At 36.8% G+C, this 15,066-nt stretch overlaps 1 protein-coding gene across 1 annotated transcript in view; it reads left to right on the forward strand.

Annotated features, from left to right (window-relative positions):
* The window catches only part of Syn1 (Syntrophin-like 1), a 96,943-nt gene that overhangs the window by 72,583 nt on the left and 9,294 nt on the right, over window positions 1-15,066 (forward strand). Inside the window, exon 2 of the mRNA XM_066286083.1 lies at window positions 976-1,164. Within this exon, the coding sequence (XP_066142180.1) occupies window positions 976-1,164 (189 nt within the window). The remainder of the gene's footprint in view (window positions 1-975; window positions 1,165-15,066) is intronic.

Raw genomic sequence — 15,066 nt, forward strand, 5'->3', positions numbered from 1 at the left:
GGTTTACGATACAAAATCGCATGATTTCCACCAATTCCAAGAAAGTATGAGACAAGAAATTAGCCAAATCACTTCAAATATTTTGTAAAATGTGAGATATCAGTTTTATCACCGTCTAGGGCCGTGCCAAGAAGTCAACAGTCAATACTTCGGACATTTGCTAAGTTAAAGGAAATAATAATTTGCTTGATTCAAATTTTGTTAATTTTTAGTATTATCTTACTCTATTATGAAAAGTAATATGTTAGAAATAGTCAGGTTGAAAAGATCTTTAAAATGATGTGTCACTTGATCCCCCTTTCTAATCAAACTTTTAAGGGTAACTGTCGCCCTAGTTAAGGGGTGGACATTTGCTGCATCAGAGTACTACCAAAAAGTGTGTATCGGGTAAAATAAAAATTGACGTGTTTAAGCAATTTTGATAAAAATCAAATTCCATGTAAAATACCGAATTTATTCCAGTTAAAGTTACCGCACTGTAGACGCAAATGTAGGGCGTCCGTCTCTAGCGCTCAATCATGAGGATCTCGCTAACTGTAAAAGATACCAGGTCTCGGAAAAACACTGCTATATTAAGAAAACAAGATGGATTTTTTGATCAAATGAAAAATCTTTATGTTCTATCTATAAAATCTTTTATAAATTTCATCGTCTTCGAACTATTCCCCGTCCGATACACTGCACTTATGCAATCGTTTTTCCGACCCTCGAAACAGTCAGAGAAGTCTTTTCCGGGATAGCCTTCAATAGTTTCTTCGATTCGGCTTTTATCTCCTCAATGAGGTCGAAACGGCATCCCCGGAACGGTCTTTTCACCTTGTTGAACAGCCAGAAGTCCGATGGTGCTAAATCAGGCGAACACGGTGGTCAGGGAACGATATGAGTCGAGATTTGACGCTGCATGGCTGCAGTATCAAATTTGCCCATGTGGCACACAAATTTCAATTTAGGCTGATGTTATTTTTTCCTTTTCAGTGAAATACCTCCGAGAAGTAACGCCGTACTTCAGGAAAGCCAGCATCATATCCGAGGTGGGATGGGAGCTCCAGCGAGGGTTCCTTTCTGGAGCGCCCCCAGTGGTGCGATTCCCTCAAAGAGCCGATACTCGTTATCTTCCCCTGCAACTTTGTCACTTAGCTAGGAATTTCCGGTACCCTGACCCAGGTAAAATTTATTTTTTAAATTAACTCTTCTGGGGATGACAAATCGTGAGTCTTGTCGTACTTTAACAACAGAAAATGCATAATAATAGCGTTCCACAGAAGTGCGAACAAACTTTTAATTAAGTAGCATTTCAGGGATTCCATTGTTCTATGAATAATACGGCACTTGTTAGGCTAGGTATTACGGTCTCTAAAGTTTTACTTCTCCTTTTAATATTATTAAAGTTAAGACTAATTTGCCAAGGAAATTATGAATTTTAGATGTTGTAAGTTCAGGTTAAAAACATGCCAGTGACTCTTTACCAGAGAGAGGTGTATTTGCTAACAATATCCCCTGGTATTAGTTACACAAATACCATTTGAGCTGTGCGGCAAAATGTCCATGTTCTGTCTTGTCCTGTTTATGTTTGCTTTTCCTCGAGCCAAATCAATCAATGCACAACCGGTTGGGTAAATGTGTGCAATTGTATTCTGAATGGATGCTCGGCTTAAAAGGATTTTGACTGCACTACTAGCTTGTAACTTCTGCACATATCGACACTTTCGACGATTATTTTTGTCATTTGATTGTCGAGGATCATCACCACCATTATCGCGATTGTCGTTATCATCACTTTAATCATTGTCATTATCACTATAATCATCGTCATCGCCACTATGATTATCACCATCATAGTCAGTGTCCTCGTCACCATTATCTAGTGCACTCGTCATCCTACACTATACAAATGAGGTTGATGCTTGCAGATAGCATACCTATCGCACCTGTCCTTACACGGGTCTGAAACAGTCATGTTAATGTTTCTTTTAATGATTTTTAATAGTTTTGCTATTTCTGATATCAGCAATCCCTACTCTAAACACAGGCGGTGCCCGTTTGGGCCTTTTTTCTAATGTCACAAATAAAAAGTTAGATGGGGGGAAAATTGTTAATGGGAAACCCTGTATATGAAGGGTGTTTGGAAAGAAGCGCGATATTTCAAGAACGATGAGACTTCGTAAAAGGATAAATATGATCATATAGATTCAAAATTACCGCAACCAACTTCCATGGAAAACTTTCCACGGCTCTACCATGTTTATATACAGGGTGCGCCAACTGAAACGAAGCAAAGCTGTTTTTTCGGTTTATGAAAGAGTTATGCAAAAATGCTCGGTTGTTTATTAGATATTAACGGATTGCCTTCCCCCCATGAGCAGGGAACGATTCACCCCTAAAATTTAAAATGGAAAGTGGGATCAAGTGATACTTCAAATTCAAGACTTTTTTAATGTCTTCATGGCGATACAAAAATTTCTTACTTTGAAGCAGCAGCTGATGAGTAAATCGATTATTTCTTGATGAACCAAATTTTATGCTAAAATCATGGATTTTGGTAAATAATAATGTTTTATGAATCAAGAAATAGACATTAAATACTACGATTAAATTAACATTCTTCCCTTTTATCTATTGAAGTTACGTGTGATATAACCACTTCTGAAAAGGAAATCAAAATGGATAAAGTCCTATATATATATATATATATACAGGATGATTTGAAAGTACGGTTTTCCACTCCAGGGACATAATTTACACTTTATTATAATTTTTTTAATCTTTTTTTTTTCTAAATCGTTTCGTAAGGAATTGATGACGATTTAATGGTGGGGCCGATAAACGGTTTTTTTTTACCCAACTTGATGCTCTGATCTGGGATATCTTTACAAAATGAATTTTGTTAAATTTATTAGTGCAGTGACGTGTATTTTAGAGGGAACGGAAGGGGGGGGGGGGTACGCAGGCGTATATTTTGATAGTTTTTTTTTGTAATGTAAAATTTTGGACATGATTTTTTAAAACCCATTTTTCTGAAAAACGGTGAGATAAACGAATTTGAGGGAAAATTCGTTTTTAGTAAATGGTTGCTTTTTGCGAATGCGATTTTCTCGTGTCAGTTCAAATTGAACTGTTCGTAGTTATATTCGTGATTTTCAATCCACAGTTAATGTGAGTCACAAAAAATTTATCAGGTGAACTCGAACAATTAGTGTGATAAATTAATAGCGCTTCCAATTTTGTGAAATTTAGGTTATTTTATTTTATTTTTTTTATGGATTGGAGATACCATTTTATCGAAAATAAATTGGTATCACCGAAATTAAAAATGTTTTCCTACATTTTTGTTCACTATTAATCGTTGTTTGCACTCATCTATAATATTCCAAGTTTATGCGTATAGGCTGAGAAGCACCTTGTACACAAGATGTTATTTAAGTAGGTCGTCAAACTTCAAGAGGTGATCCTTTGAGTGATCCTAAGACGACAAGTTTATATAAGCATGTGTCCGCTAATGCTTCGTTTTCAAGATACAGAACGTCAAACAATTTTTAGAAGTCGTTATACAGGATGTCCCAAAACAAGGGGGTCAACGCTTAACGACATATTCCTTTGTCAAAAATATATCGATTCATAGTGATACACTTATATACGAAAATGTTTCCTTCTAGAGACACAAGCTCTTAGAGTCTCACTTTTTTTTATTTTTGCAGATAAATCGAAAACGGCTAGATGGATTACTACGGAATTTAGTATATAATCTTTCTGCTTCTCGGGGCACATTCGACGGGGCTTATTATGGTAAAACCACCAGGGGTAGTGGTCAATTGCTACAAAGTCGAATGTTAAATACACCAGAACAGTTTTATTCGTTCATGCAGACGGTTGATTCTTTTTTTAAATGAAATTCCTAGGCAGTTACGCAACTTTTTTTTATCTCTTATTAAATTTTGATTTGGAGCCTCTATTAAACGAAAAAAAAAAGTGCTCAATGTGACCACCCCGTTGTCGAATACAGAGATTCACGCGTCGAAGAAAATTAAATTTTAATCTTTTCAACATCATTGAATCATCGCGCAGTCCATCAGCTGTTTGCAAAACTCTATTTCTTAGGTGGTCTTCAATTTGAATAGAAACAGCATATACACGAGAGTTTAGCGTACCGTAAATGGAAAAGTCGCAGGGAGTTAAATCTGGAGATCTAGGTGGCCACTGAAGAGGGGCATTATTTTCTCCATTAATTTTTTTTCGTCTAATGGAGACTCCAAATCAAAATTCAATAAGCGATAAAAAAAAGTTGCGTAACTGATCGGGAATTTCATGAAAAAAAAACAACCGTCTGCATGAACGAATAAAAAAGTTCTGGTGTATTTAACATTCGACCTTGTAGCAACTGACCACTACCCCTGGTGGTTTTACCATAATAAGTCCCGTCGAATGTGCCCCGAGAAGCAGAAAGATTATATACTAAATTCCGTAGCAATCCATTTAGTTGTTTTCGATTTATCTGCAAAAATGAAAAAAAAAGTGAGACTAAGCTTGTATCTCCAGAAGGAGACAATTTCGTATATAAGTGTATCACCATGAATCGATATATTTTTGACTAAGGAATATGTGGTTGAGCGTTGACCCCCTTATTTTGGGACATCCTGTATATAAATGAAAACTCGTAAATAACTACTGAACGAACTTAACTAACTTAATATGACGTTGAAACTGATAGTTTGTAATATAGTACAAAGAAATCTTTTAAACTAAAAATGACTTCCTTGAAAGAATGTCGAAAGACGATACTGGGGACGAAGAGGGGAGGTGGTTTTAGGGGGACGTGGGCAACGTAATGGTTGATCGAATCCCACAGTACCTAGCTCTACATCGAAGCTGGCTGTCTTAAGAAGGTTTTCACTTCTTCGCAAAAAAAGCTAGAAATGACTTATCTGCTCTTCCTATTGGTATTCACAGGGGTAACGCCGCAAATTTGAGAAAAATTTAATTACAAAAACTCCTAAAATTACACTTAAACAAAGGGTGCGCAATTTTTTTAGCAAAAAGATATTTAACAATGAGCAACACGAAACTTACAATAGCTACTGAAGATATCCTCCTTCAACTTCAATGCAAGCATTAGCTCGTCTTAACATTGATTGTCGAACACGTTGAAATATTCCCGGCGTATATGTTATCTGATTACACGTATCCCGTGTCTGTTGGATTAATTATTCTTCAGTGTTGACCCGAATTCTAGAAACGAAGAATTTTACGTGCCCCCGAAAGAAAAAATCAAACGGATTTAAATCCGGTGAACTGGGTGGCCACGACTGTGGTTCGTGCGAAAAAATATAAATGTTTAAGGAAACTCAGCGGCGCATAAATCACAATAATAACCGTAAATAACACTGCCAAAATTCGACAAAATCGGCTAGAGGACTATTAAGATTTTGAAGAAAAAACGATTTTTTTTTTAGAAAAGTTGGACACCCTGCATCTTGAAAACGAAACGTTGCCGGACCTATGTTTATGTAAACTCTTCGTCGTAAAATCGCTCAAAGAATCACTCCTTGAAGTTTGCGCACGTACTTAAATATCACCCCGTATATCGCTGTTTTTCCGGACATTCGGTGCAAGCTAAATTTGTACGCCGCGCTCACTCAAATTTGCAAATCAGTGAGCAGTAAAATGAAAAATATCGATTCGGGTCATCCGCATAAAGCAGTGCTCAGAAAATGGAGAGTGCATGCAGGCGCAATTCACTTCTTCTTAAATTCTTCCATTGATCGCCCGTGAAATATTTCCCTCTCCTTTTCGCATGTTCATCATCAGCACCATCAAAATTAACATATTCACTTTTATGAATCGTTACGGTTTCATTATGGTGTGGCACTGCCGCTTCAAATTGATTTAGGGATTCATTAACAATAAGAACCATTGAATTCAGTATTATTAACTTTGAGGACAAACATATTAGACGAGACAGCTCCATAATGTAATACGGTAAGCTAGATGGGTAAATTAATCCTGTTTATTATTGTGCAGAATTACGTATTGCTTCAGAGAGCGATTATTGTTCATTGCACCGAGCTCACAAGAAAGCTACACACTTCAGACACAGCCGAACCAGCCACAGACAAATTCAGTTCAAACTGTCTGTTAAAAGGTAAAAGCAAACCAGAAATGCAACTTCGAATGAGCTGCACCTAAATTAGCAGCTACTGAAACCTCTGATTAAACTTATTCCCACGTGTCTTTTCGGGGGAAGTTGGCGAGAGCCCACATTAACTGGTTTGTGTAAATAGAGTTCGCCCCTTCCCTTATGCCCTTTAATTGTGTTTGAAGTTTTCAGAGTTGTTTAGACCAACATTAATTTCTCTTTTTGGAGCAGGAATTGTTGACCTGTTGGGCCTATTATTTCTGAGAATCGGTATAGAGAAATTAAATGAGAGCGGTCCGAAAGGAGATTTCTTACATGCAATGGGGTTCGATGCCTAGAATAAAATCCTCGTCGCGTTTTCTTGTAAATTTATGGAAGAATTTAATAAAGGGAGGTTTAAATGCCGGCCCTTTTTCTGCGAAATGATCAATAATGGAATTTCTAAATATATTTAATAGAAAAATAGTGATTGATTTGTACGTGACTCGGCATGTAAATGCCTGTTAAAGCATGGAGTATGTTGGGATTTGTGCAAGGCACTGCGCATTTCTATCTCTAAATATTTCCTATTCGGCAGCGAAAAAAGGACGATAACATGTGACGAAAAATGAGTAATTTATCTTATACGCACTAATCGAAGAAAGGGATGGAAGTGTATCAGACCGAGTCACGGACGTTAGTGGTTTCACTATGCTGGGACCTCATGTGAACATACAGGGTAAAATTTTTCAAAGCATAAACGTCGCTATTTTGAAAATTGTGCCGGTAACGGAAAAATCCAAAAACACGTCTGTCATAACATGTCGGGGGAAGATGATCGAGGGTGTGATTATCTCACTACCCTCTACCAAATGCGCCCTAACTACCCCAAGTCGTTCCTGTTATAGCCGGGGCATGGGTGCGACATATCGTCGGAAAGCATTTTCAATAGTGCCGAAGTTTCAGAAATTCCGCCCTCAGATGAATCCGATAATGCCTAAAATGCAAAATCCATGAGCAAGACACCTCGGCATAGAACTAAATGGTTTTCAATCGAGAATAATTAATAGAGCAGATAGTTAATTAAAAGTTTTATTCTAATTCCTTCAGAGCGTAAAACTTGCCAATTAAAATTAATGATTTTTTTATAATAATCGTTTGTTATTTTTCCACGCAAGGGAACAAACGATTATTCACATTCCTGAAGTAAATTGACGAAAGTTGTCTTAGAAATTGCACGATACTCAGTAATAATTTGCTGTCTCAACTCATCAGTTGTTTCTGTTTGGGTTCTGAACATTGAAAATTTCAAGTTTCCCACAAAAAGAAATGGCATCAGATCCCCGCACTCAAGGGCGTTAGATCGGGAAACCTAGGGGGCCATTATATCACTCCGCCCCTCCCAACCCATCCTGCGGGGTAATATTTGTCTTACCACTGCCTAACGGATAGAGCAAAATGTGGCGGCACCCCATCCCGTTGAATACTTCATTTTCGTCCACTTATAATTCCCTATTTTCGTCTTGCCCTTCTTCTAGCTCATAGATTATCAACGATTCAATAGCATTTTCTAAAAGATCATGGTAGATTTCGCCACTCAAATTACCGTCAAGCAACAGAAGTCCTTTGATAGCATCTCCAAGAATCCGGGCACCATCATTCAGTTTTTGTGGATGTCGAGGGCCTTCTTGTATTGCAACATGAGGGTTTGAATCACTGCAGATTCTGCGTCTGCGCCGACTGACAGTACCGTCCAAGTAAAATTTGCGCTTGTGGTGGTACTGCTGGATCGAAACTTGCACCACCTCGGAATATTCTGTTCATCCGCCTGGATCGTCTTCATCCAAATCCTGATGAGGTCGAATTTTGTACGGACGAAATTCGTGTAATTTTAGAACTTTTTACAGTGATGCTGCTGATAGTCCAGTTAAATTAGGTGCATGACGGAGAGACAGTGATGGATTTTTGGGCAAATTGTCCGAGAACTTTGATTTGAGTAAGCTCATCTAATATTCTAGGTTGATTCCTGTTTTTATTGTCCACAGAACCGGCTTGTTGAAATTTCTGCAATAATCTGCTAACATAGGAAAGATTAATGTTCGTTCCAGGATGCGCCTGGCGAAGTATTTCTTTGGTTCGTAAAAGACAACGTTCCTCGGTACCATAAAAGAAACGACTTGAACCCGTTTCGCAATTGAATAAACCATGTTTCGATTGAAAATTTGCGAGAAGAAGCACGAAGTGAAACTCAGATAATAAACGATTCGACGATTCACTGGGTAGAAAAACATTCATAAGTACCGATGAAAGAAAAGTTCCTAATTTTTTACATTTAACTTCATTATTAATTATTTGAATGATAATGTGCATGAATATAATGAACACCTATTATAAAAAATTATTAATATTGAGCTGCAAATCTTACGCTTTGATACAGTTACAATAAAACTTGCTAATTAATCATCAATTCTATTACTTATGCCTGATTGAAAGCCATTTAATTCCACTCCCACGTGTCTTACTCATGGATTCCGCATTTTAGGCATTATCGGACACATTTAAGGGCGAAATTCCAGAAAATTTGATATCATTGAAATGCTTATTGAAAATGCTTTCCGACAATATGTCGCAACCATGCCCGCGCTACTAAAAAAAAATTACTTGGGGTGGCTGGGGTGCATTTAGGGTAGAGGGCAGTGAGGCCGTCGTGCCCTCGATCATCTTCCCCCATCATATTATGGCGGACGTGTTTTTGACTATGTCCATTTCCGGCATAATTGTCAAGACGTTGGAATTGATACGTTTAAAAATCTCGCCCTGCATAGGCGTTTCAATGTGCATTTTATTCGAAGTTCGTTCAAATTTAGATTATCGAAAAATTTAATAAACATGTGAACACAAATTTATATTAAACATATAAATAAATATGTATTGAATACATAATAAAGACATAATTCAATTCAAAATTAAAATCTGATAAATATAGGAAAGGGAGGAACGTATACAGGGTGTCCCAAATAAAGTGAGTTCCATGGGTATTATGGAAGCGGTAAGAGGTACGAGGTGACTCAAATGAGAAAAAAGAAGCGCATTTTTGTGCCCATTCAGAAAATGTTCTAAATTTAAAAATGTGCACAGCGGTTGTCAAAATATGAGCAAAAAACTGAAAACTGCGATTTTCGAAAATCATAAATTATGAGTACACTGTTTGAGTAAATTGTACCAAATTTGGCAGTTCTTTATTATCGACAACTGCCAGTTGAATGGCGTTTTCAGAATTTTTCCGGGCCTTCTATATTTCGAAAAATTATATTCAACTTTGTTATTTCTTATGGCCGCCATATTGGATTTTGGTGCCATCGAATAGACAATAAAAAAAAGTTCTTTAACCATGTATCACAAAGGTGCCCTCGGACCTATCAAAGTAAGAAAAATAAATAAAAACATTTTTCACCTTAGTTGGCTTAGAAACAAGTACTTTAGTGTTGCTAATCAAAGAGCAGTAATGTACGATGTATTTTGTTTAATGGAATAATAAAAACTTAATACGTTTTTTTTAGTATTAACGTAATTACAATTTCATAGGTTTTATCAAAAATAACAAAGAAACACAGCGAAGGAATTGGTACCTTTACTCACTGAGTAGGAATTACTAATCCTAATAAAAAAATCCTAATCCCTATAAAAACTTTTCAAATATTTCTCCGTTATGATTAACACAAACTCTACAGCGCTTAACAACCGACATACAAGCATTTTTTACCATATCTAGAGGTATTTCTTGAATAGTTCGCACAACTCCAGCCTCCAACTCTGCTACTGTATCGTAGGATCTGTAGTAAACCTTATTTTTTACATATCCCCAAAAAAAAATCGAGAGGTGTTAAGTCTGGGGAGCGTGCTGGCCAACTGACAAGGCCTCGAATTTCAACCCAATTATTTCCATACGTATCGTTTAGATATTGCTTAACACTAAAGTACTTGTTTCTAAGCCTACTAAGGTGAAAAATGTTTTTATTTATTTTTCTTACTTTGATAGGTCCGAGGACACCTTTGTCATACATGGTTAAAAACCTTTTTTATTGTCTATTCGATGGCACCAAAATCCAATATGGCGGCCATAAGAAATAACAAAGTTGAATATAATTTCTCGAAATATAGATGGCCTTGAAATTCTGAAAACGCCATTCAATTGGCAGTTGTCTATAATAAAGAACTGCCAAATTTGGTACAATTTACTCAAGCAGTGTACTCATAATTTATGATTTTCGAAAATCGCAGTTTTCAGTTTTTTGCTCATATTTTGACAACCGCTGTGCACATTTTTAAATTTAGAACATTTTCTGAATGGGCACAAAAATGCGCTTCTTTTTTCTCATTTGACTCACCTTGTATCTCTTACCGCTTCCATAATCCCCATGGAACTCACTTTATTTGGGACACCCTGTATACATGTGCAATTAAAAAACGTGATAATCTACTCGTGTCATTTTCCTCCCCACATGTGCTTTGTTGCGTTTGTGAATTTTTCCTATGAACTGGAAAGGACTACATCTATTCAGACATAGATGTAGCCTTTCGCTCATGAAATACTGTAAGAAAAATAACGAATTAAAAAGTTGATGAGTTGGGAGCCTCTCGAGAGCGACGCACATCAGCCCGTCCCGTGTAGACTGGGAGGCCCGTCGAGGCAATTGATCTGATTTTTAATGCAATTGCTCTTAAAAATAGAGTAATTGTTATTTGCGAAATACAAAGAAGCTATCTAACTGTTCAAACTGGAAAAATCGAGGAATTCAAACATGTACCAGTTGGAATTTGATCTAGAACTCTAGAAATTCCCCATCGGGATGTTGCCGAACCACTCAGGAAGCAGTTCAATTATCCCCTCAAGGGGAGATATGGTTTTAACGAGCATTCTTTCTAAAATTCAAAATCACTCTAAATGCATTCTCCTCGTTTCTTGTGTGCAATTACCATCGTGGAGCAAAAAGAGGCGCTAAGAACTTAATTTCACGATGAATAAGCGACGTTTTAAAATAGTTTCCCAACAGAAAGGAATTAATCCAGTTCGTTAAGCCGAAAAACTTCGAGTTTTTGTCTATTTTGTATCCAGAAAGTTTCCGATTAAATTTCCGTTTCAGGATGTTAATTTAGAAATCTCAGGGATTTGATAAATCCATCATCGTCCGAACGCTTACAAAAATGGGAAAAATTTAGCGTCCACATATTATGCTTTGTTTTTCTCACCCCCTCACCACCCCCATTTCCTCCTCCTCCAATAATAGACAAGATTGATTGAACAGTCTATGGAGAGCCACTCTCCTTTTTATACAATTCAATCTGCCGAGTTTTCCCTTGACAAAGCTCTATTTGCATCTGTCTCTATTCGCTTCTCTTTTCCGTTCCATTAGTTTTTTCGGCATCAATCGAAATCCTTTCAATTTTGATGCGACACGTAAATGAGCTCACCACTGTTTACCTGTTCAAGAATGAAAGTTCCCATCATCAGGAAACGATTACGATCGAATAAAAAGCTGACAATAAATTTTTTCCCGTACTTTGTACACGTTGCACTGGAACGAGCGCTCATCCAGTATGGAAACGATGGCAGACAAGGGATGATTAATGTTGGGGAAGAGGGCAAAAAATGCCCTTAGGAACTTCCCGCCATTGTGCCGTATTCCGCCCGTTGACACAGCACGAGGAAACGTCCTATTGTTCTAATAGTGCGCCTCCCTAATTTATATTGCATATAGAATAAAAAGGGCAAAAAACTCCCCTTTATGCTCGAAACATCCCCAGTTTCGTGTAGTTTTATGTTGCCGGGCTGAAATGCTCGGATTTGGAGCCTTATGGGGGAGCATTTAAAGTTTTTATGCTCCATTATTGTCGCTTAAATGTTGTAATAAGGAAGTGCTCAGTGGTAATTATAGAATTCACTTCTACCGCGATTTGGGGAAAGAAACAAAACATGCAAATTTAGTTAATATAATTCTATAGGTCCGCCGCGGATTTGCTGAAAACCGGCATGTGAGGGACCTCTCAAGACTATTGAATATTAAAGTGGAAACAACCGGGTTTGCATTAAAAAAAAAGGTACAAAGAACTCACCCTTGATGTCTTTTATTAGAAAGTCCCACTTTCAATTATTTGAGTTCGCTTGGTAGCACAGCGAACCCAGCTGAGACGACCCTGATTATGGATGAATGGATCGACATCTTAATTTACATGTTTAAATAGGTCACCCCGTCCACTGTAGTCGCAGTGTTACATTCATCTACGAGAAGGATTTTAATATTATTTTCTTCACGAAAAGAATTGAGCGCATTTTAGAACATCTTGATTAAAAATTTTTTTTCACTACACCACTGACCCGGTGAGCCACTGTAATTTTTGCGTCCAATTCGGAAAACGCGGACGAATATACGGCAAAAATTTCAAAATAATCTAACTTAGAGACGAAGCAAAAACCGAATTTATTCCTTAAATTTTGAAACTCAAATTTGAGAACATCCATCAATGGACGTCTCGGGAAGCTTGTGCTACTAACAGCAGGTCTTAAGGGTACGTTATTACCCTCAAGGGTAATTTATAAAAATAACGTACTCTTAAGTACGATATTTCCATGGACTTTAGAAAGGCCATGAAAATCAGGAGCTTTACTGTGGTGACGGGTTAATTTCTACCTTCCTGCATCCGTGATTATATTGTTTGACTTTTGAAGGTTTATTTAAAGTAAATTTTGTTCTCAATCGAATTTAAAATGAAAGTAAGCTTTTAATCCTTTTAAGCGTTTTCTTCCAACTCATCCACCCTTTTAGTAAGTCTTCAGAGGCGCCCTCATGACGTCCCGAATTTCGCCTAAAAAACTTAAACCCTGTAGCGAGCTGTTTTGCTAAACGAACAACCTTTTGGAAGACGTCGTTGATATTAAAAAATATGAGAATTTTTATCAACAAAGTCGAAATCGTGGCCATCGTAGACTAGTATCAACGCATTAATTGTTGCAGTTTGGGAGCAACTAATATTAATCAACGATAACAGTGAAATTGACTTTACCGCATTTGTCTTGAAAATACCGCGCGGCTTTAAATTTACAAAATTTCCTGTTGACAAAGAAGGTTTTTCACTATTTACCCACTACTGAACTGACTTTGTATTGCATTTTTTACCAAATTTATACCCATTTTTCTCAAAATTAATCGATGGATTTTAAGTCGCAAGGCGCCATTAAGTGTAGTTTTGAAACACCTTTAATTTGAGGCCCCACTTGACTCATGTTTAAATTTGAAAAAATCAACCATTTTGTCTTGCAGGTGACGTAAGCAATGTTTTAGAAAAATTTAAAAAGTGGAAAGATTGTATTTTTGGTCCTGTTTAATACTGCTTTGTAATTTTGAGAAAATAATAAGTTGTTAAAAAAATAACACAATTTAGAGCCGAACAATGTAACGCCGTTTTGATCGTTACAAAAATTAGTCCTGCGTCGCCATTTTAAATCGTTGCTGCAGACGATGATGCCCTACTCCAAAAGGATTTTGCACGCCTTGTGAACATGTTCAAACTGAAAAATGTTGAAAATGGCGGAGCAGTTTTTGAAAAAAAATCTAAATGGTTTAAGGTTTTAGAAACAATTGCAGCAAACTCGAAATTAACACAAATCAGTCGCAGTGGTTTATACTCTGCCGCAATTGTTTTTTGATATGACGCCATTTTGATTATTCAAAAAATACTTCGCCATCAGTGGCAAACTGAATAAGAAATGTCGACATTATATACATAGAGGAGTAAAAGTCCTGCAATAATTCGTTAAAAAGTGAAAGAAATGTTGTACTTGAAAATTGTGGAACATGTAAAACATAGTTTTTAGTTATGCATTTTTTTTATGTAAAAGACATTTATACAGGGTTACTCATTTAGTACATAAATGGATTAATTTTTTTTTTCTTTGTGGAATCCAATTGATGTAATGTCGCTTGTCAGTTCTTTGAGAAATTCTCAACATATTTCACTTAACATACCCATGCAATAACATTTATAAAATTGGACGAAGGAGGCAATTAGAGTGGCCTGCTAGATGGCCCGATCTCGCCCCTGCGGACTTTTTTACGCGGTTATATGAAACATGGGGTGCATTTAAATGAGCCCAACAATATAGAAGACTTAAGAACTGGAATTACTCAAAAAGCTCAAATACCTCCTGAGACGATAAGAAAAGTTCTTGGGGAACTTGAATCGCGGCTTGCCCCCTGTCAGGAAGTCAACGGGGCACCGTTCGAACTTTTAATACATTAGATTATAGTAGTTTATATTGTTATTTTTTAAGTATAAATAATTCTACCCTTATTTCTGTTCTTTGTACATTTTTTCGAAAACTGGTGGATTCAGACGTGGTTTAACGAATTTATGCAGGACTTAATAATTTTTGCTCTTTTTCCGAAAACCCAAAAATGCTGTTCGATTAGATTTTTAAATATGGGGTCAGTTCTAGTAAAATCGAAAGTTGCACATTTTTGGAAATTGCGGCAAAATATATTCGTTTCGACGATAATCAAACTAAAACTATTTTAGTATTATTTCAGTCGTTTCAGAAAACATGCAAGAACTATTAGATTTAAATGCTTTTCATTCACTAAGCAAAGTACACGACATATTCTCATAATTCACATTTTCATTCATCAAAGTTATTTAAAAAATTCGTCTGTTTTTACGACTTCTACACACGGTTAAAAAAAGCATCAACTTAGGAATCACCCTGTATTGGCAATTTTAATTGCTGTTTCAAGTTTCAATTGGCGTCTCCGCGGTACTCAGGTTGTCCTGTCATTTTGATCATCTCTCCTATTTCTATAAGCGAACTTAATATGTACTGGGACACTCACTCGGTTGCTACTCGCGATGCGAGCGAAGACTTGGCAGTAATTTTTTTAAAAAACATTGGCACTGGGCGTGAA

This window comes from Euwallacea fornicatus, chromosome 9 (assembly GCF_040115645.1).
Source record: "Euwallacea fornicatus isolate EFF26 chromosome 9, ASM4011564v1, whole genome shotgun sequence".
NCBI lineage: Eukaryota > Metazoa > Arthropoda > Insecta > Coleoptera > Curculionidae > Euwallacea > Euwallacea fornicatus.